The sequence below is a fragment of the Neophocaena asiaeorientalis genome, unplaced genomic scaffold (assembly GCF_003031525.2).
Source record: "Neophocaena asiaeorientalis asiaeorientalis breed wild unplaced genomic scaffold, Neophocaena_asiaeorientalis_V1.1 scaffold157, whole genome shotgun sequence".
Lineage (NCBI taxonomy): Eukaryota > Metazoa > Chordata > Mammalia > Artiodactyla > Phocoenidae > Neophocaena > Neophocaena asiaeorientalis.
The window spans coordinates 303527-326801 of NW_020174140.1; the positions used below are offsets into that span (position 1 = coordinate 303527).

At 36.9% G+C, this 23275-nt stretch overlaps 1 protein-coding gene and 1 non-coding gene across 2 annotated transcripts in view; one reads left to right on the forward strand and one right to left on the reverse strand.

The window, feature by feature from the left end:
- ORC5 (origin recognition complex subunit 5) overlaps window positions 1-22897 on the reverse strand; it is a 73875-nt gene extending 50978 nt beyond the window's left edge. The window contains exons 1-6 of the mRNA XM_024754959.1: window positions 22663-22897; window positions 18517-18609; window positions 15344-15544; window positions 9508-9582; window positions 6087-6198; window positions 578-708 (exon numbers count right to left, since the gene is read on the reverse strand). Coding sequence (XP_024610727.1) covers window positions 578-708; window positions 6087-6198; window positions 9508-9582; window positions 15344-15544; window positions 18517-18609; window positions 22663-22734 — 684 coding nt within the window. The 5' untranslated portion in view covers window positions 22735-22897. The remainder of the gene's footprint in view (window positions 1-577; window positions 709-6086; window positions 6199-9507; window positions 9583-15343; window positions 15545-18516; window positions 18610-22662) is intronic.
- On the forward strand, window positions 10811-10917 carry LOC112406235 (U6 spliceosomal RNA). The gene has a single exon (XR_003004514.1). It is a non-coding gene; the product is annotated as a U6 spliceosomal RNA (small nuclear RNA).
- Window positions 22898-23275: the final 378 nt, after the last annotated feature.

The following is a 23275-nucleotide window of genomic DNA, read 5'->3' on the forward strand; positions in this document are numbered from 1 at the left end:
TCGGCAGGCGGACTCTCAGCCACTGCGCCACCAGGGAAGCCCTTAAAAACTTTTTAAAGTAATCTTTTATATAAATATTCAAAGTAATCCTTTATATAGATTCCTAACTCAAGGTCAGTGGCTAATGAAACACCTATATAAAGCTTCTGACCATATTCAAATTCATCTAGATTCCAGACCACTATCAATACATACATTAACCTGAAACAATCTGTTAACAAAAAATTAACAAAAAGATATAAAATTGCTTAAGTTTTCACACCACCTTTCTGTTAATCTTCATTTTAATTTTAATAAAGTTCAACATTTTCTGCAATTAGAGAAAAGAGAGAGGAGGAAATTAAAAAAACACTCCTAACGATGTATGAAAAGAAACAACTAAAAAGACAAAGGTCTCTGATCAGGTCAAAGTTTGTACTAACCCACTGACTTCTATATTCTTAGGGTGTATTTGCTCCCAAAGGCCATATCCAAATTTCCAGAATAAATTTTCAGCTTCTAGCCTATCTCACACCCTTTCTTCATGGAAAAATATTAAAAGATGTACATTTTTTTTTTAAGCAAAATGAGCACGGACCAGATGCCGGAGCTCCTTCAAATCTCGACAGACGGTGTAGAAAACTCCAAGAAGAATGTTAATGTAGGCAGCGTAGAAATCAGCCGAATACTCTGGAGGATGATCATGGGACAGAATCTTTTGAAGGTTACCTGTTCACAGGACACAAATGAACAGAAATGACTGACCCATCACCCTAGTTATATCTTCTAGCATTTTATAACAAAGGTTTAAACAATAAATACACAGGCTCAGCAATTATCAGGAACAATGAAACAGTTACAAGATTAGAATGCAAAAGTAACACAAGTTTTGAAACTGAGGTAAAAGAATTATGAACCTAACATTCTAAGAAAAATTACTAAATTTTACTTAAGACAAATACGAAGCAATGACATCTAAAGAAAATCACAAGAACCTTATAACAGGCAACATCAATATCAAGGGCAAAAAAATAGTATGGATTCCACTTATTTTTCTAACAATTAAGTAAATCAACTAGATAAAAATAAGCGGTACTACATAAACTACCACCAAAGTGGAAAATGCTCATTTTTTGTAAAATGGAAAGAACTCATGATTTTTTTAATGAAAATCTTCATCTTTACTATGTCATTCCCTTTTTTATAAAATGTGTTTTCTTCCTACAACTTTGGTATCTTTATTTCTCTTCTACCTTAAACTCCTTATACAGTATCACATGTTTAGAGTCCTAAACTTATATTTTATCCTGCTAGAAATATATTGTAGAAGCACAGTTAAAACTAAAAAGAAACTACCTATTATTCAAAATTTCCCGGTTATAGCACATAAATCAGTCATTCACTCATTCCTTATTGCAATTCCCTCTGACTTCTTGATGCAATGGTCTCTTTTAGACTTCTCAGTTAAGAGCTCTTTGAACATGACTAGTACTTTAAGCCCAGTTCCATAGGATTCAAGACTTTCACAATACTTACAAGTGAAAATTCTCATGGGATGTTCTGATCATGTCAATTTCCTTTTGTCTAAGAATCCCTTTAAGTGAGTATTTTTACCATGGACACTCTCCCATTTACCATCAGCCTTTCATTTTAACTACTGTCTTATTCCTCACAGTCAGTTAGATATAGGTACATAACAATATATATGACCTATCAACAGATACTAATATACAGAAATTTAGAAATAGCTATATTAATGGGATCTTTTAAACAGGGCAGTTGGCCAAAACCAAAAAAACAAATAAACAAACAAAGGCCCAAAAAACATTTCAAAGCCTATTCTCATGCCTAGAATGCTATCCTGAAGGAATTTCAGATAGAGACTGTTACTAGATCTGTATTTTAATATCACAACCACTGAAAAAAAATACACAAAGTCCAAAACTTGACTTTGGAGTCTATGTATTTTTACATGTAATAGAAGTTTTAAATTTAATGTTACTAAGCTTTTTAAAACAAATATTTGATACACTAAAAATTTCTAAAGGTGCCTTAAAACTTAGAGATAAAGATATTTATATATTGTATTGGCCAAAAAGTTTGTTTACGTTTTTCCATAACATGTTACAGAAAAACCCAGAAAACCCCAAGAGAACTTTTTGGCCAATCCAATAAAAGCTGACAAATAACTGGATAGATGAAAGAAAGAAGGGAGGGAGGCAAGGAAGAAAGGGATCAATGGTCAGACAGACAAACATACATAGGCAAAAAGGTGGTCTCTAAATGCACGGATGAGGAAACCTGGAAACCAGTTAAGTCTCCAGCTTAGACTGCACTCCTAAGCTCCTCCTGACTCTCTTCTGGATATCCCTTCCAGGTGACACTCAGTACCTCCTAAGAGAGTTGATTATATATGACCACTGGCCCACTTCAGTTCTGACTACAGTCTTCTAAGAATTAGAACTCTCACTGGGTTGCAACAAAAGTAGAACAGCTGCTTAGTTATACAGGCTACAGACAAATTCTCAGAGTACAACTCAACATTAAGGAAGCCATACCAGCTCTAACAGTCAAATTTACTAAAAATCCCATCTCTAACAGAAAGCTGAAAGCAGTGTACTAGCAGGTCATAAATAAAGGGAAGGAGAAAGCACTTGATGGGTCCCCTGCTGTATTAAAATTTCACTATCAAAATACGGTCTAACACACCAAGAACCATTTCTAACATGGAGAGGGACTTCTGTTGCCAGTCATGAGGGAGTAAGAGGGTCCAGAAATACTCTCCTATAAATAACTAAAAACTGGACAAAATATAGAAAACAATTATTTTCAGACATCAAACAACAGGCAACAAAGGACTGTGATACATGAGAAAAGTGAAATGAGGTGAGTCTTACCATCAGCCAGGCTTTCTAACTAGAGGTAATTTTAGAACTGTGGTACAGGAGAATTCCAAAAGAAGCCCATTAATCTCAGTGAGTTGATAAGACGGAGATCAGAGAAGAGAGAGCTAAGGTAGCTAGAATGTGCAGGGTAGAATACATGAGAAAAGGAAGCTATGCAGAGAAAGAGCCCCAGAAATCTGCCTAGATGTTGCCCTTGGTTCTTAGCTGAATACCAGTACTCATATGCATAGAGTAAAACCTCAAAAGGACAAGCAAGAACAACTTCTGGGGAAAAAACAATTACTGGAGAGCTGTTAAGTCAAACAATTTCCAGAGTTCAGACAGGGCTATAAACTGTTCATTTTGCCACCAGTAAGAATGGAGAAACTATACTAAATACATGGGGCATTCAGCAGAGAACCCAAAAGGACTATATCTTAGAAGTAGGGCTAAAATTAGCCCTGGAATAAAGGCTACTCTAGACCCTCTCTCCAAAAGAGCTTAAAAATAATCTCAAAAGGGTCACATGTATCTTCAAGTGATTTAAATGCTTAACTAGAAAAGAAGTCCAACATGCAATATAAAATTTAATACCTCTCATTCAATCAAAAATTACTAAACACATGTGAAAGTATAATGGATACCCATAATAGAGAAAAATCAGTCAATAGAAACATCCCCACAATGAAAGAGGTAGTAGAATTAGTAGACAAGAACATTAAAACAACTAATATAAACATGCTCATATGCTCAAGAATATAACGGAAAACAAAAGCATCATGAGATTGGTAATGAAAATTCCACTGGGTTGGATTAACTGCAAATTAGACACTTGTAGATAAAAAGGTCACTGAACTTGAAGACACAGAAACAAAAGCTATCCCAAGTAAAACACTGAGGACAAAAAATGATGTAAAATTTAAATAAATAAATAAGAGATTCAGCAGGACAATATCACGAGGTCTAACATTCATGTAACGTGGTCCCAGAAAAAGGTGTAGGGAGCAGAGTCGGGGGGAACAACAGGACACAGATAAAATATTTTTAGAAATAATGGCTGAAACTTTTCCAAAGTTAAAACTATACACTCACATATCCAAAAGGCTCAACAAATCTCCAGCAGGATAAACAATAAAAGATATTTTCCACCTTGCCTTTTTATTTCTGTAAAGCCCAAATAGTAATATATTATAAGGTTTATAATAAATGTATATGTTAAATGTAGGACAAAAATAGCACAAAGGTTGTGAGGTGGGAAATTATAAGTCATTGAGATTTTCAGATTGTTAACTAGCGAATAACTTAACTTATTCTGATTGATTCAATAACTAAACCAAAAACCTGATCAACTGCACTATAATCCACCTGAAGAAAAAAAAAACAAAAAAACCAAAGCATTACCAAAAGATGAGCAGTCTGCGTGTGGGAGAGAGAAAACAAGAAATCCAAATTAGGGCCCTAGTGATACTGCTAAGAGGAAAAAGAGTGTCCTGAACATCAGATACCATATTTCTACAGATGACATATGTACCAAGTTATGATTGGATGACTTAGACACTAAGATTATCCTTTTGCCCTGGTTCCATGCTTACTTATTCTGACTATAATTTGGCTTATCAATTAATGCTTCCTTTTTGAACGTTTTTTGTATGATTATGATGCTTCTGAATTATTTTTAAAAAAACCTAATATGTTAAAGGCTCTAAAATTTAATAATCAGATGAACTTGGCTCCACATTATACACTTTTCAAAAATCTATTAGCTTAGGGCTTCCCTGGTGGCTCAGTGGTTAAGAATCTGCCTGCCAATGCAGGGGACATGGGTTCAAGCCCTGGTCGGGGAACATCCCACATGCTGCGGAGCAACGAAGCCAGTGTACCACGACTTCTGAGCCTGCGCTCTAAAGCCATGAGGCACAACTACTAAGCCTGCATGCCACAACTACTGAAGCCTGCGCACTACAACAAAGAGTAGCCCCCACTCGCCGCAACTAGAGAAAGCCCACGCCCAGCAACAAAGAAAACACAGCCAAAAATAAATAAATAAATTTATTTTTTAAAAAATCTATTAGCTTACACTTTCTAAAATTAGCAAGGTCACTTTATTTAATTATGTCCTCAAATTCTCTCCATCTCTGCAGCTTTGTATCCTTATTTTTTATAAAATTTAATCAAATTCTACAATTCATTATAGCATACTTTAATTTCAACTTCACCTGAATACCAGCATTTTTTAATAATTTTTCACTAAAATGGGTCATGAAAAACTTTAACATCTAATGGTCACAACAGAAGTACAAAGAAATTCTTTTTATGAAATCCTTTGATTTATTCATTTTCTTCCTACCCTTTTCTCTTCTCCTTGTGATTTTTCGTATAAGAGGAGCTATTAAAAATTTAAGGGTTCCCTTCATCTATTTTGGTTTCCTTTTTGTTATCTCAATTATCAAAGGCAGGAGGTGTTACCTGATCGCTGTTCTTGTGAAAACAGGCAAAAATGTGTTGATCTTAATAATGAATGTTTGTAGCTGATCAGTTCACAGGGATAGTGTTTCAAGGCCAAGGTCAAGGAATGTTATTTTTTCATAGCCTCTAACCATCTTATGCTTCAGTTATGATCTTTGAATCTGAACTATCATATTTGCACAGTAACAGCACAGTATTAATCTACAAAGCTACTCAGCAACAAAAAAACTACTGTATTCGTCCAAAGATAAAAATTATTAGGATCTATGAAATTTAAGATTAAACACAAACCAAAAATAAGAAACACAAGGGCTAGCACAGTTGCTACTGTAAGAGTTACAGTAATGAAAAATGAGATTTATAAAATCAAAAGATATATTCCACATAGTACTTAACTCAAGTACATGGTATATAAAGATTTCAGTACAATTTTAATGTGCTTTGCCAATCTAAACATCTCACTTGTATGGATGTAATAATCCCACTTATATATACATCTTACTGTAGTGACTACAAAAATGTGAAAATACACCTTTATTTACAAATATGTGAGAACTGCTCTTTCAAAAAAACGTTAATTATACAAGAACCTCTATAAGTGCAGAAATATAAATAATATTTTATTTAAGATTGGCAGCAAACCATAATAGATTAAAACATCCAAGTATTCCCATTTGAACATGCTAGCTTAATCTTTCAAACAAAAAAAACTATTTTACTGAATATCATTTATCAAAACAATGTTTTCAAATTTACCTATGCTATAATCAGGAAAATACAAGACAAATGGCTCAAAGCATCCAGTATTTGGACGAAACTTTTCCCAAACAATCTCGCTGAGAAAGATAACAGTCACATTTCTGTCAGTCTGTAAAAGAGAGATAAATAAAAGTAACTTTGCATTAAAAAATCTTAATCAGAACAGTTAATTCCATTTGAAGTTTTCTTTCAAAAGAAATCCAGCAAAGTTCCAACATATAACAAATTATTTGCATACTAATAAGCCATATTTAGAAAACCCAATCAAGGAGCTCATCCTTGTATGCAAATTTTCAAACATAATTACTTAGAATTTCCATAAAACTTTTAGGCTAATCAACAATTCAGTTACCCATGAATACTAGGACAGTCACACAACGACTAATTTTATAGAAATTAAGAAACACATCTGCTTGAACGATTAAGACAAGAACTTTTTATGGGAATTTTCAAAGAAATCACATGCTTTACATCAATAAACCAAAAAAGACAAAACTTAACATCTCTCATTATTAAAATGGCTATAGTACCCAGAGAAAAGAAAATATCAGTTGCATATTTTAATGTATATTCAAGATGTTGAGTATACATTAAAAACACAAACAAGTGTGAGTATCCAAAATACCAATGTTAAGTAAACAGAAAACTTTTGAAATATATGTAGAAATTGTAATTAGTATTCCAAAATTAACATTAAGAGAACAAGCTCAATGTGTATGTTATCCTTCTACAGAGTGGCCACAAATGCTAATTCTAATGCTAGAATTTATCTATAGACACCTGGCATTTTCAACACAAATTTTAATATTCCCATGTTCTTTTGGACCTCTCCCAAGTTGACAAAACAAGACATATTTGTTTTGTTCTATAACTATTCTTAGGACCCAGTCTCATATATAAATTACACTATACTTTGATGGTGATTTACTATTTACTGATTTCTAATTTATGTGTAACCTTATATTCCAACTTTCATTATTTAGAGAAATATACTTCTGGCTAACAAAGATAGCTGAGTTCAATAAATTAATAACTCCACAGAAAATGTAGCATCTTTACGAAAGAAATGAAAAGATTTTTACTTTCAAATGCTTTTTGTCTTATTAACTTTTAAGAATCCTTCAATTCATTTCCATAGGGATAAAAAAATATGCTCTAAACACAATCTTGATTACAAAGCATTGAGTTGTTTTTGCTTTAAAATATGATTACCCAAAAGAATTTTATAAAGTCTGTTAAAAAAAATACTGAGAGGTTAAAAAAAATAGAGGCATTTATCAGTCTAAAAGGATTTTAAGGACTTCCCTGGTGGCTGAGTGGTTAAGAATCCACCTGCAGAGGACACAGGTTCGATCCCTGGTCCATGAAGATCCCACATGCCACTGAGCAACTAAGCCTGTGTGCCACAAATACTGAGCCTGCACTCTAGAGCCTGTGAGCCATAACTACTGAGCCCACACACCACAACTAATGAGCTCGTGTGCTGCAACTACTGAAGCCCACGCACCTAGAGCCCATGCTCCGCAACAAGAGAAGCCACCACAGTGAGAAGCACGCACACCGCAACGAAGAGTAGCCCCCGCTCGCCACAATTAGAGAAAGCCCACACGCAGCCACAAAGACCCAACACAGCCAAAAAAAACAAAAAAAAAAGTATATTAATAATAAATTAACATATATATATTACAAAATAAATAAATAAAACTATTTTAAGTTGGGTAATGTTCTCATCTGGAAGTACTTTCAGTGCACAGTGATACCTATCATAATTTAAACTTCATTTTAGTCTAAGTATTTAATATAAAAAAATGTGAAAAAAAAAAAAATGTGAAAAGCTTTTGCTATATTTCTCTTAAATGAAATACACATTTAAAAATCAAGTATGCTTTCAGAAACATCAAAACAACAATTTTCTTTTCTGATGGAGTTGAGCTTACTATGAATCTTTTCATTTTCTTCAAATAACTTCCATAATTAAAACTAAAAAAAAGTGAAAGGCCTACGTACTATGACAGGATGCATGATCAAAGGTCTAAGTACTGTGACAAGATAAAAACAGTGGGGTAAGTTTTACTGGAAGGGCGAGAGGACAGCAAGAATGCACTCTGGCTACCAGAGAGGGAGTCCTTGAGCAAAACAATGGGAAATAGTGGACGGATTTATGCAAACAAACACAACAAAAAGTAAATTAAAAGAGAGAAAGAGACCTTTACTCAATGAGGATGGGTCCCTGATGTCAGTAGTAAAATGCCAAGAGTTAATCCATCTGGGAAAGGCTAGACTGCATGAGGAAACTTCCACGATAAGTCACCAACAGCTACACTTACTCTTCTCTTGTCCTCTCCACATCTGCCCCTCAAGACTATTACTAAAAGAGGATTTTAGGAGTCAGCCTTAGGCACACAATGATTTCAGTGGCAATCAGTTGAGAATTTCTAGCAGTTTCTCCAATTTGAGTAATATACTTAACTTTTCAAAGGTGGAAATGCTCTAGGCACTGTCTCCCCAAATATTCACTTAATTTTTATTATAATGTTCCTTAATACTTAAATAATACAGACATAAAACTAAGTAAGTATAAACTATTTATGCTCAAGGTACTTATAAAGTCATAAAACCAAATATTTTTATTTATAAGTTAAATATAAAACTATAAAACCAGTAAGATTTAAATTGACATTATTTGAATATGATGAACATTACTGTTTTGCCTAAACTAAATCTTTGCTCACTTCATGAATATGGTACCAACAGGAAACAGCCACAGTCCTTTTGAGTTTAGCATTCCTATAGCAACTAGTATTGGTAAAAATTGAATTCTCTCACCAATTTCCTTTATTCAAACCACTACAAACTACTGCCTGTTGTTGCCATCATATTACTATTTGGCTTTCACCTGACATATACATAGTAAGTCTCTCCCTGTTCTTTTCTCATTAGGCCATGACAATCACAGTAGAATTAGTGTTATTCAGTGCCAACACAATTTTAAGTTGAAACACAAAGCTCGTTCCAAAAACTGAGCAGCTATGAGACAGAACATCAGATGATCCAGAACAGACCTATCATTCTTTTTTTAGATTACTGAAATGAAAATTTTTAAATTCATGCAGACAGTTCAAAGTCTAGCCCATCCCCACAATTTACTCTAGCAAACACCTAAAATCTTTTAATAGAAAGCAGTGTTAGCCACTTCACAATCAAAAATAAAAGCTAAAATAGTTGAAGAATAAGTCTTATTAAATCACAAATTGTTTTAACTTTGAAAAAATCCTCAACTTCACATGTAATAGAGAAATGCATATCAACTTTATATTAAGAGATTATTTCTCACCTATCAAATTGGCAAAATGAAAAAATGTGACAACACAGTTCTACTGATTAGGCCATAGGGGAAAAGAATTCATTCATCACTTACCAATTCTTGTAACCTAAGAAATCCAGGTAAAAGATATGCTTCCATATCTCTTAGATACTCTGCTTTATCAAGAACCTTATGAAAAAAAAAAAAGCAGTGTCAAAATTGATTTTAAAAGCCCTTTAGCAAAACATTTACATAATATAATGCAAAATTATCTGAACTTCCCATGTTAAAAAAAATGGAACTTATGAATTAATTTTTTAAACAGTATTTACATTTGTGGAAGACATTTCAAATAGGTCAAATAAGTTAAAAAATGAACTACTAACAACATGTTTCAACCCAGATTTTAGAGAATGGGTCACAGTTATACTAAAATAGGTTTGTTTTAAAGATATACCATCAAAAAGATAATGAATGAAGATGCTCTAAGGACCTTTTCTTATAGGTATACAAGAAATAAAACTATGTGCATTTTTAATTACATTTAGTAAAAGATAAATGTCTACCACGTACCAATAATTACAAAGCTTTCTGACCTGAGAGATAGAAGAAAATTCTGAATTTCATCATATAAAACTTTTCTTGCTTGAACTTTGTAACTCGATACTAAACCCTGTTTAACTAGAAAACCGATCATGTTAAGATTAAATTTTTTTTTTTTTGCGGTACGCGGGCCTCTCACTGTTGCAGCCTCTCCCGTTGCAAAGTACAGGCTCCGGACGCGCAGGCTCAGCGGCCATGGCTCATGGGCCCAGCCGCTCCGTGGCATGTGGGGTCTTCCCGGACTGGGGCAGGAACCCGCGTCCCCTGCATCAGCAGGTGGACTCTCAACCACTGCGCCACCAGGGAAGCCCCAAGAAAGATTAAATTTTTGTTCAGTGTTATGATAATGCTACTGGGATTATGTTGCAAATTATAATCATTTAAGTTAGGAATAAAATTAAAATGCAGGGAACATATTATTTCCCTGAATAGTCCAAATTGTTTTTTATCTGTTTTATTGATTAATAGATAGCTTGAAACAATGTATGAGAGTAATCAACTTAAGATATTTCATTCCTAATTCATTTAGACAAAATAAAGCTAAAATTATTTACCACTAAAAAGATACAAATTAGTTTCTCCACTATGTATTCTCAATTGCAATTTTCCCATCAATTTCCATTTTAAAACTCTCTAATACATGACACAGATTAATTCAAATAAACTGGCCCATTTGTATGCCCATTTTAATGCAAAACACAAAGTTGAAGCAATAAGTTAATAGTTCATTCTTCTGACTGGATACAATTAACCAACTGTAATTAATGGTTTTATGGTATTTTAATAAATGATCCTTCTTCAAAAGCAATTATCAGTGCCCGCTTCAGCAGCACATATGCTAAAATTGGAACGATACAGAGAAGATAAGCATGGCCCCTGTGCAAGGGTGACACGCAAATTCGTGAAGCGTTCCATATTTTTGCTAATTCACTTTGTTATACAGCAGAAACTAACACACCATTGTAAAGCAATTATACCCCAATAAACATGTTAAAAAAAGAGCAATTATCAAATAACTAATATTCAAAGAAGTTAAAATTTTAATTCTGATTCAAACATTTTAAAAATAATTTACCTGAAGGTATTCTAATAGACTTGATTTGTAAACTTGTTTACTGACTAGAAAACATTCTCAGATATCTTTCTGCATTATTTCCTAAGTGCTGAAACTTACCAATTCATATATTAGCTAGCTGAACGTTCTACGATTTACTCTAAATAATGTTCTATGCTAAACACCTGCAAACTTTTCCACCCTAATGTTTAGTCATCTAACAAATAACTTACTGAATGCCTACTTTGATCCATTGGGCCTGAAAAGTGAGTTGGGTCCTACTTATTCCTCATGGCTCTGCAGAATATTGATTCTCCCTCTTCCCTAAAGACACAACTTTGAAACTCTACTTGTTGGAATCATCCAACACTCTGGGGTCATTCCTCCTTGGTCTTTAAATATTATAGCTTCTGACTATCACATCTCTAATATAACTCCTGTAGTTTTGGATATTTCAAAATCCACATAAATGACCTCCTTCTGATATGGTAGACTCATTTCCTTAAATCCCCCTCTCCACCAGTGATCTTGTTGCCTACGCTACCCAGTGAAAGATCAACTTATTTCCTACATCACTGGTTTCTGAAGTGTAGTCTGTGGCCCCCTGTGAGGTGAGGGCAGGGGAGTGTGCTGTTTCTGATACTCTTTCAGGAAGTTGGTGAGGTCAAAACTATTTTCATAATAATACTAAAAATTTATATGCCTTTCTCATCATGGTGACATTTGCACTAATGGTGCAAAAGCAATGGTGGGTTAAACTAGAGTCATCTTAGCATAAATCAAGGTAACAGTGCCAAACTATACTAGTAGTTATTAATTGTTCATTATGTACTTGCTCTTAAGAAAAAAAAATTAGACTTTTGCTTCTAAGATGGAGTAGATGCACTTTTTCCTCTTCCTCCTAAGTAAAACTAAGAATCTTGAGTATTACATATAAAACAAATGGGGCTCTGAAAGGTGGAAAGAAGGAGGCAGACCAGCTAGGGACCTCAGGACCAGAAGAATGACAACTCACTTCAGAGGGGGAATTGTCTAAGTTGTCTTTTTGCCTCACATATCCCATTTGTCGAGCTGAAGAAGCCGGCAACACAGGAAGGCCAAGCAGCACAGACCAAAAGAGCCCCAACCAAAACCTTACTTTCTCTACCCAAAGGACCAGGAAAGGGGCAGCTTAGAGAAACTTCCAGGACTATGCACTCTCCAAGTTTTCTTTATAGAGGACATCAGTACATCACTGATTTCTTGTCTCCTCATTTCTTTTTTTGTTTTTGTTTTTGTTTCGCGGTACGCGGGCCTCTCACTGCTGTGGCCTCTCCCGCCGCGGAGCACAGGCTCCGGACGCGCAGGCTCAGCGGCCATGGCTCACGGGCCCAGCCGCTCCCCGGCATGTGGGAACTGCCCAGACCGGGGTATGAACCTGTGTCCCCTGTATCGGCAGGCGGACTCTCAACCACTGCGCCACCAGGGAAGCCCTTGTCTCCTCATTTCTTCATCCCCTAAACACTGGAGCACCAGAATACTCGGTCTCTGGCCTCACCTCTTTTCTAACTCACTTACTCTCTCGGTGACTTAATCCTGTCTCACAGCTTTAAGTACTACTACTGTATGCTCAGAAGTCCAAAATGGTATCTCCACGTTGGACCTCACTTGATCTCAGACTCAAGCATCCAAGTGCCAACTCAACATCTCTACTTGGACTTAACATGCCCCAAACCAAATTCCTCATCACTCCTTCTCCCCCAGCAAGACCCCACCGGCTGCAGTTTTCTCCACTCAGATAATGACAACCTTATCCCCTCAAGCGCACAAAAACTTTTTTTTTGAGTCATGCTTGACTTCTTTCTTTCTCTCCTCCTCCACACTCACTCTATCAGAAAATTCTGTCAACCCTACCTTCAAAATATATCCAGTCCATATCTTACCATATCCATTGCTACTACCCCGGTCTAAGCCAACATGTTGTTTGCCTAGATTAATACAAATGTTTCGTAACTAGTTGTATTAGTTTCCTAGGGCTACCATAACAAAGTACCACAAACAGGGTGGCTTAACCAACAGAAATTTATTATCTCACAGTTCTGGAAGCTAAAAGTCCAAGATCAAGTTATTGGCAGGGCCATGCTTCCCATGAAGGTTCCAGAGAAGGACCTGTATCAGGTCCCTCTCCTAGCTCCCGGTAATCCCCTGCCTTGTGGCAGCATAACTCCAATCTTCATGTGGCATTTTCTCTATGTGCGTGTCTGTCTCTAAATTTCTTCTTTTTATTAGGACATCAGTCATATTGGATGAGGGGCCCAATCTACTCTAGTATGACCTCAACTAATTAGAACTGCAACAACCCCATTTACAAATAAGGTCATATTCTGAGGTAGTAGGGGTTAGAATTTCAACATACGAATTTTTGGAGGAAACAAATCAACCCATAACACTAGCCTGCACTAGTGTACTCTTGTACTCTTCGTCTGATTCTCAAATGAAGAATCAAATGTACCTGTACCCTTCATTTGATTCTCAACATTACCCCTCTCCCCCTTAAACTATATTCCAGCCAAAATGGCCTCCTTCATATTCTTTGAATACACAGGCATGCTCCAGTCTCCTCTGTATGCTCATGTAAATCTCTTTGCTTGGAATACTCTTTTTTCAGATATTTTCACGACTTGCCCCTCGCTTCCTTCAGGTTTCAGCTCAGTTATCATCATCTCAGTGAGATCTTCTCTGCCTTCCCCACTTAGAAATAACTAGCCTCCCCCGCCCAGGGGATTCTCCCTTACTCTAATGTACCACATCTGACATACTACATATTAACTTGCTTACTACCTATCTTCCTCAATTAGAGGAATTAGCCACAAGTGGACCGACACTATTTTGTCTCTGTTCCATCTCCAGTATCTAAAATAGTGCCTGGCACATAAGAAGTACTCAGTAAATATTTGCATAAATAAATGAACAAAATTAAAATGTGGAAGGAACTGTTTTATACATTTAAGGAGATGCAAGAATGCATAAGATGTGGTCCCTTCAGTGAGTATAAACTTAGCCATTATGAGAAGGTATTATATTAAATTTTAATTTCAATTCCAGAGATAATCATTTTTTAAAATAAGGTTAAGGTGTTATAAAATCTCACTAATGTAAAACACGTTATATATTTTCAGTTGTCTGCTAGTTATTTTCACATTGATGTAACACTAAAACTTAAACTTAGCCAACCTAAAATCAAACAATTCATCTTTCCCAGACCTGCCCCATATATAATTGACAAGTTTGACCTTTGCTGTCTCTTCCATTTGTTCTTTTCTGCATCTTCTGCCCCAACCCTAGTCCAGGCCCAAATTTCCTCTAATGGAAACAGTTACAAGAGCCTCAAAACCATCTAGCCTATGTCTTTCAATCCCCTCAAATTCACCTATTCAACATGCCTTCATAGCAGTCTTCCTAAAGCATGTTTGTTGCTCTAGTCTTCACTACGCCCTTGCCTCTCGCTGCCTAAGAAATGAAATAAAGCTCGTTAGTATGGTTTTCAAGACACTCCCTGATCTACCCCCACCCACCTTTCTACTCTTCTTTCTCTTCCTTCATACTTTAAACCCACTAAGACCAGACTATTTGGCATTCCCTGGCCTCCATTCCCATCTGTATGCCTTTGCCTAATTCCCTCCACAGGAAATTCCTCTTTTTCAGTTTCTTCCTAATGATACCCGAATCATTCTTTTGGATCTATCTCAAATGTTACCACCTTATGAAGCCGTACCAGATGTGCCTGAATAAGTGCTTTGCATATCATGGTTATTACTAATCACATTCTATATGTAGTCATATGTGAGTACGTCATAGCTTTTCTACTAAACTGAAGCTCCCTTTAGATAAGAACTACATCTACAGACTCATAGGTAAGAGAACTAGTGGTCACCAGTGGGGAGAGGGAAGGAAGGAGGGGCAACATAAGGGTAGGGGACTAAGAGGTACAAACTACTACCTATAAAATAAATGAGCTACAAGGATACATTGTACAGCACAGAGAATATAGCCAATATTTTATAATAGCTATAAATGGAGTATAACCTTTAAAAATTGTGAATCACTATGCTGTACACCTGAAATTTATCTAATGTTGTACATCAACTATACATACCTCAATTAAAAAACTATACCTCAATTAAAAAAAGAAATATATGTAAAACATTTTTATGTTGCATAAGCACCTTGTACAAGGCACTGTACATAAGCCTCAAAAGAAAAATATGGAAATTGATCTAATAAATCAGTTTTCAAATAAGAGATGATACTTACAATATACACAGTCTGATCCTTGAGACTTTCAGCTTTGGTTATTTGTTTAAATAAGCGAACGAAGTCATTAAATGTTTCACAGGTTATTTGAGTAGAACATTCACCCTCTGAAGAACTAAGATGATTCAGTTTGTTTAAAATTTGTTCCAAAAGCAGCCTCAAGGTAAAGCATTCAACACAATTCACAAAGACATGTGGAAGCTGAAAACAAAAACCAAAAAAGTGTAAACAGAAAACACATCCACAACAAGGGCTCTGCTGGATATCCGCCATTTGCCCTTCTAAATCTATACCCCACCATCCTCCAAACTGCTCTGTGCCCCAGGAGGCTGACCACTACAGACTGCATCGCCCAGACTCATTTTCTAGCTCTTGCTGGATTCAGCCAAAGGGAAGAACCAGGAGACAGAAGCAAAGTAGTAAGAGAAAGAAGGTGAATATTCATTCCCTTGACTCCCACCCCCATCCCACAGCTTGACAGTGGCTGCATCTTCTACCAAAGGCAACAGCTCGAGTTGGGCAGCCTCTCATCAAAGGCTACACCTCTTGCTGGGGCCTGATTACAACTCCTTCCTGTGCCATTCAGGTCTGAGAGAGGTAAAGACTCTCAGCACATCACCATCCCTTATTGGTTCCCTTAACATTTTTTCAACCTTTGTAAAATATTATAGTCCCTCCATTAAACACACTTTAATTATTTGAGTTTTCATGTTTCCTACAGGGATTGAAAGCAAACCTGTATTTCCCGCTAAAGAATTCTTACAAAGAAACCCAAGAACATGTGAATGTTAAAATTCTTAGTGGGAATTTCTTACTTATAATTTTAAAATAATATTTTTAATCATGGACACACCTAAACCAAAAAAACATTTTTAAGAGTTAAAAACAGAGTAATCCCCCTATAAGGACTTAGAACTAGCTCTTCATTTAGAGAACTAACAAAATGGAGGTAATTCCAGAAGTAACAAGGAAAAAAAAGATTTATAAATATAGTCTGTTCTCAAAATGAAATCACAAAAGCAGTACTCATCACTCAGAGGAAGAGAGCGTGTGGCATCTGGCACAAATAATGGAACCTATAACTATTTTTAGCGACATTCTATAAATCTCACCCAATAAAGAGGCTTTTCTTTCTCAGAGTAGCAGTGTAACTAAGGCTACATTATAGTTACTTAGGCACAATTTCACCAGCATTTTCTGACCTCCTTTCCCCCCACTCCTTTATGAACTACAGTCCACAATAGCTCTGTTAAGACTGTCTTGTTTACTGCTACCTGTGTGCTATCCATGACCTTTAATGGCAGCATACTCTAAATGTCTCTTTGTGTACCTATACCAAAAGTGGTGATAATCATCATTACAATGTTTAAGCAGCAACAAAAATCAAGATACATTAAAAAATGAAATACAGCCCTTAAATATGGAACTTCCATATTCAGTTTTCATGCTTTTATTCAATATAGATATTTTTGGACACTTCATGCAGGGAGTTCCAAATGCAAATGCCTGAGCGAGGACCTTGTACTCAGGTTCTGAAGCCTGGTATGAACCTCAGGCATCTGTATTTTAAAATGCACAGGCGAACTTCAGGATCAAAGGCTAAAATCCCTAAGTTGATATATGCCAAGAACTGTGCTGGGAATAATCTCAAGAAACAGTTTCAAGCCAGGGAAACACAAACATTTATCACAGCTGAAAGGGATAAATATTATGACAGGATTAAGCACAGAGTGCTGAGGCTGTACAACAGAGGGACATCTAACACCGCCTAGAGAGTCAAAAGAGGCTACCCAAAGTGTAAACACAAGAAAACATAGCAAAATAAATAAGCATTTGCCAAATAATAGGGTAGAAGAGTTGGAGTGAATGAGTACAAGAAAGCCATTCCAAGCAGTATGTGCCAAGGGTTGAAGGTAAGAGACAGCAAGAACTGTAAAATAGTTCAGTATGCCACACAAAACACACATACTCTGAGCTAGAGTTAGGACCGGGGGTAGCAAACTACAGCCTTTGGGTTAGCAATCTGTTTTGATATATACAGCCATGCCCATTTAGACAGATACTGTCCATGGCTGCTTCCACACTAAGGAGGAGTTGAGTGGTGGTAATATAAAGTACCTGGCCCGCAAGCCTAAAATATTTACTATCTGGCCCATAAGAAAAAGTTTGCCCATCCCTGGCTTAGGATATGAAAGAGGGTGTGGCAATAATCACGAACAATAGCAGCTAAACTTTATTGAGTGCTTACTATATACTAAGTATTGTGGTAAGCACTTTTCATGTATTAACTCACTGAATTTTCACAATGTCAAATGTTGTCACTATTAGCCCTACTTTTCAGATGCAAAAGCACTACGGGGTGAACCCAGAAGAAGAACATGAGTCTGCCAGACTCTATCTCAAATTCTTAGGTGTTACGTTAAGAAAGATAAACTGAACTCAGCTCATGAAGGGTCTTATATATCAGGCAAAACACCCGAACCTTTTCCTAAATATCTGATTTAAGATTTTCATGGACTAGCTGCAGGGTGGAGAACAGGCTGCACTTAGGAAACTGTTGTGGAAATAAATGAAAGAAATGGTAAATGAAACTCAAGTAGCAGCAATGGCTATGATTCAAGCTACATGGAGTCAAGACATTAATGATACAGAATCAACAGGATGTGTTTACTGTTCAATTTACTAAGAGTGAGGATAAAGAAAGAGTAAAGAGCAAGTTTAGACAACTGTGTGAATGGTGAAATTCACTGTTAGAGGCAATATGGGAAAAAGGGCAGGGTAAAGGTGACATATTTAGTTTTGTACTTGTGGAGATTCAGACTTATCACTATCAATATTTCAAATATGTACAATAATGGAGAAGAAACAGATTTTAGTATTTTTAAAGAATGTATTATTATGTGTGTTTTCCCCCAAATATTATCATCCAATGAAAGTCAGAGAGAGTAATTTGGCTCAACTTAAAAAGTACATTCTAACATCAAGGCTCAAGTTATTTAACAATGCCTTCTGAAGCTTAGTCTTTGAAGGTCTTCAACAAAAAGTTGGTCAGAAATGTTTTATGTAGAAGATATTCCTTCAGAGAAAGGTAAACTAAATATCTCCCAGATCCCTTCTATCTCTAGGAGTCTATGAATAAAAATCAATTAACACTGAGTTTGGGATATTCTTACCTCTAAAGTTTTCAACAAAGTTTGTGTTACATAGGTCTTTCCACTGGCAGTATGTCCATAAATAAAAATGGATGGAAAGCTGAAATGATGTCTCTACCAGAGAAAAGACAAATATCAGTCTGCACATATAAAACAGAAAACAAACATTCATCAATTTGTGACAAACTTTTCCATGATAAAGTAAATTATTCAATCCAAATGATTTCAACAGTGAGCATTTAGTGGATTCATCATTATACCTCAAACCTACTTGAATTCAACTCTACTCTTTCTCAAAATTTCTGGAAAATCACATTTGGCCTATTATATATATTACTATACATATATATATTCAACCCTTTTTATTATTATACAGGTTTATATATATAAATGTTTATATTTTCAAATTTGAGAGATTTAACAGATTTTTCAAGAATGATTTTGACCATACTTCATTTTTTTCTTAACCCTTTTTTATAGAATCTAAGCCCACAGGCTGCAACTTCAGTCTACATTCTAAAGCTTTTAAACTAAGCATATGTAAACACAGGACTAGAAAGAATTTCAAGAGTCCTCTGTTCTAAGGAAAACTTACAGGATACTTCTGAATTATGCTTACTACATTCACCTTGGCCTAAATGTGTACATTTCATCATTGTTTTCAATGATCAAATCTACACAGCATATATTTCAAAATACATATTCCCAAGATTCTCCTGAAGTACATTGTGAGTCAGCAGCCTAGAGAAAAGTAAAAATTGTCAAACACCCCTATATTGGTCTGGTCAATACTACAAATATGTTTCATTCATTCAATGAACATTAATTAGACAGCTGCTAAATGCTGAAAACCATAATGCACTAAAGAGTACAAAAATCAGTTAGAGATAAAACCTGCTTTGGAGGAATTCACATACACTTAAAAAATAATTATAAGAAAATTGGATGATGCAATTTCCGTGAAAAAGTAGAGTCTCTATGATCATCATCTACCACTACAATAGTACAGTTGACACTTGAACAGCACAGGTTTTGAACTGCTTGAGTTCATCTATACATGGATTTTTTTCAATAAACATATTCGAAACAATTCTGGAGATCTGCAACAATTTGAAAAAACTCACAGATGAACCACTTTGCCTAAACACATAGGAAAAATTAAGTATGCCATGAAGCGTAAAATATATGTAGATAATAGTATATCCTTACAAAGGCATAAGGTGAATGATATTTAATATAAAATTAATAATGTGTTAGTTTTCTGTTTTATAACTTTGCTCCCGAAGGATTACATTACCATACATACCACATGGTATGTCTGTGCCTCCCAGCCTCTCCCCTCTTTCTCTCCCTCTCCCTTCCTCCCTTCTTCCTACCCCTCCTTCCTTCCTATAATTGGAGAAACTGTGTATTAGCCTATCATCACAGGTAAGTGATTTTTCAAAAAATGTAACCATGTGTTTACAATACTGTATTATGAATATGACTGGAATACTGCACACCATGAAACTTTATAAGGGTTCATTCATTAGTATATAGGTAGGCTACCATGAAGGAATTCTATCCATAACAGAAGGCTACCATAAAGCAATCATATCACTGCTTCTTTGTTATCAATGTATGAATCATTATACCTGTAAATAGATATGAATTTTTTTCACATTCTTTTCATTTTTAATGTCTAGTTAGTAATACGTATAACAAGCCCAGTGTTTTGTATTATTAAGACAATACTGATGTAGATATTGACAGACGATTCATCTTATAAACAATGTAAACTAACAGTATTGATAAATACAGTATAGTACTATAAATTAGTTCTCTTCCTTATGATTTTCTTAATAACATTTCGTTTCCTCTAGCTTACTTTATTCTAAGAATACAGAATATAATACATATACAAAATATGTGTTAATTGACTATTTATCGGTAAGGCTATTAGCAGTTAAGTCTGGGGTGAGTCAAAAGTTACACACTGATTTTCAACTCCACAGGGCGTCAGCACCCCCAATTCCCACATTGTTCAAAGGCCAACTGTAGTCATAAACATTTATTACATTCTAGCCACCAAGTTACAAATTTCCTTTTAGCAAGACAAATCAGGAACTCAAATTCATACAGGAAAATACTTTCTAATGGCAAATGCCTATAGCAAGAGCAGCCCAACAGATTAAAAATGGATGTTTCATACAGGGATTCTTTTCTTAAGTTTATACATAACACTCTTGTAAATTAACTAGCTCAAAAATTCTGTAACAAGAATTAAACGCATGCTTGCTGAGCATCTCTGCTAATACAATACTATATTTCACCTTGAAAGAGAAGCACAAGATACCCTTCAGGACACTTTTCCAAGCTACACTAAAACTCTCCTTTCCTGGAACCCCACCACACTTATCTGCATCCATTATTTGGTGCTTAGTAATATTCCACCTTACATCATCTTTTCTACTGTTAACTAGAACTGTATTGAACTCTTGCACTGTTATTTAACCTTTCACCTTCATAAACCTAACATAAACTGTAATAAGCCAGGATCGGACACAGTGCCTGGAACAGAGAAGGTGCTTACTTTATTTGCTGAATACATAAACGAATCTGCTAAGAAATATGAACCAGTTTTTTATAGATCTTTGCATCTCCTACATGCACAGCACCTTACAGAAAAGTGCTATTAAAATTGTTAAATATGACTTCTTCCTGTGATTTACACCAAATTGATATCACTCATCTCTATTTGCCAACATTCATTTTCAGGAGGACCACTTCTGTTTGTAGTGATCTGGGTTTGTCTACTCCAGAGAAGGAATGCATAAGGTACAACTAAGAAAATGTTTCAGTGATAATATTGATAACCACAATTAAAAGCATTATAACTGGGCTTCCCTGGTGGTGCAGTGGTTTAGAATCCGCCTGCCAATGCAGGGGACACGGGTTCAAGCCCTGGTCCAGGAAGATCCCACATGCTGCGGAGCAACTAAGTGGCCCGTGTGCCACAACTACTGAGCCTGCGCTCTAGAGCCGTCGTGCCACAGCAACTGAAAGCCACGCACCTAGAGCCCCTGCTCTGCAACAAGAGAAGCCACCGCAATGAGAAGCCCCTCACGGTAACGAAGAGTAGTCCCCGCTCGCCGCAACTAGAGAAAGCCCGCGCACAGCAACGAAGACCCAACGCAGCCAAAAATAAATAAAGTTAAAAAAAAAAAAGACCCAATGCCTTTAAAAAAAATCTGATATTAAAAAAAAAGCGTTATAACTAGAATACTGACTGAGGGTGCAGTCCCTGACCTTAGTTCCCTAACTAATGTGCCCTTTTAGAAGGAGGGTGGTACTTTTCCACTAATACTTCACAGGCCACCCCAGACTGCCACCCAGGTAGTTGGATGAAAGCAGTACTTATGAAAGCAAACCAGAGGTGTGAGGGAAGAACGTGAGTGTGACCCTAAACTCTCATTTACTCTCCTTACAGATGAAATCCAAGTGTGATCAATTCCAAGTCTAATTAATGAGTCTGAAGCAAAAGGCTCACTAAAGGCCACCAGAATACAATCAAAAACAGATTAAGTATGGAATTGATGAATGCTACCTCCTATGGAAAGGACTCCGCAGCAGTGTTCATCCCGAGGAAACATTTAACCTCTTCTCTTAGGCATCACCTGATAGTCAAGAAGCCTAGACTAGACCTCTTCTGTGCTTTAACAACGCTGGAAAAGCCGCTGAAGTTTTAAACCTGAAGCACCGCGTTGGCCCTCACAGGTCTTGACAACTACCCATCCCCACAGGACTTACAAACGTGGGGACTCACTTTGGAGTAAGTAACACTGGGCAAACACATCTGTTGTATAAAATCCTGTTCAGCTGGGGTAAGAAGCAACTTCGAGTTGCTCTGGACTAACACCCTCTCAAAACCGTGGCGTGCGTAAAATATCACGTCCTGGGCCAACGAGCCCTAGTGCAGGCCGGTCCTTCCCGTGCAGTTTAAGAGACCGCTCACAAATTACTTTGGGTGAGGAGTGGGAGAGACCTATAACATCCCCTACCTCAACGCAAAAGACAGTCTACGGCCCCTCAATCAGAACGAAAATTTAAAAATTGGAACATGTCGCAAGACCACGGAATTGTTTGCCTCCGGGATTTGGAAGAGAAAAGATAGCTGGACTACAATACCTCTCCAAACAGGGACTGCAAGGTGGACACTTGGGACTCGCGACAAAGCACCGTGTTTTCCAGGTGAGGCATGCTGGCGGGTACCAAAGCACAGAGCAGCCAGCGGCCCGCTCCTCGTTCACAGCCACAGCCTCACCCACGCTCGGGTCTCCGCGCTCCCGCCGGAAACCGGACTCTCGGGCTTGTGGGAGGAGCCAGCGTGGCCGTGCGTCTGCGTGACGTCAGCGCGCAAGAGGAGCGTCGGACCCGCCCTAGTCTTCCACAGCCTGAAGCGGTAGGGCTCTGAGCGCCGTAGAGGGCTTTCTGGAGCCCGCTTTGTGGGGGTTGGGCGTCTCGGGCTGCGGCCTTTGCCACCCAAAGGTCGAGAGGGGGTTGCAGGGATGGGCGAACAGAGAAAGCGCTTGAAGGGGCTAAGGGGGCCCTGTGGGCTCCACTAAGTCGAGAACCTGTGGGTTCGGCTTTCCCGCCTAAAGGCCCCAAATTTAGAAACCGTGAGTGCTGGGGAGCTTTGTAGTGTAGCCCCACCCAGGAGGGGGAGGCGGTCGTGGAGCCGAGGCCCGCCTCTTTACAGGGACCTGAGGAAAGCGGGCTCAGATAACCAATATTCTCAAAA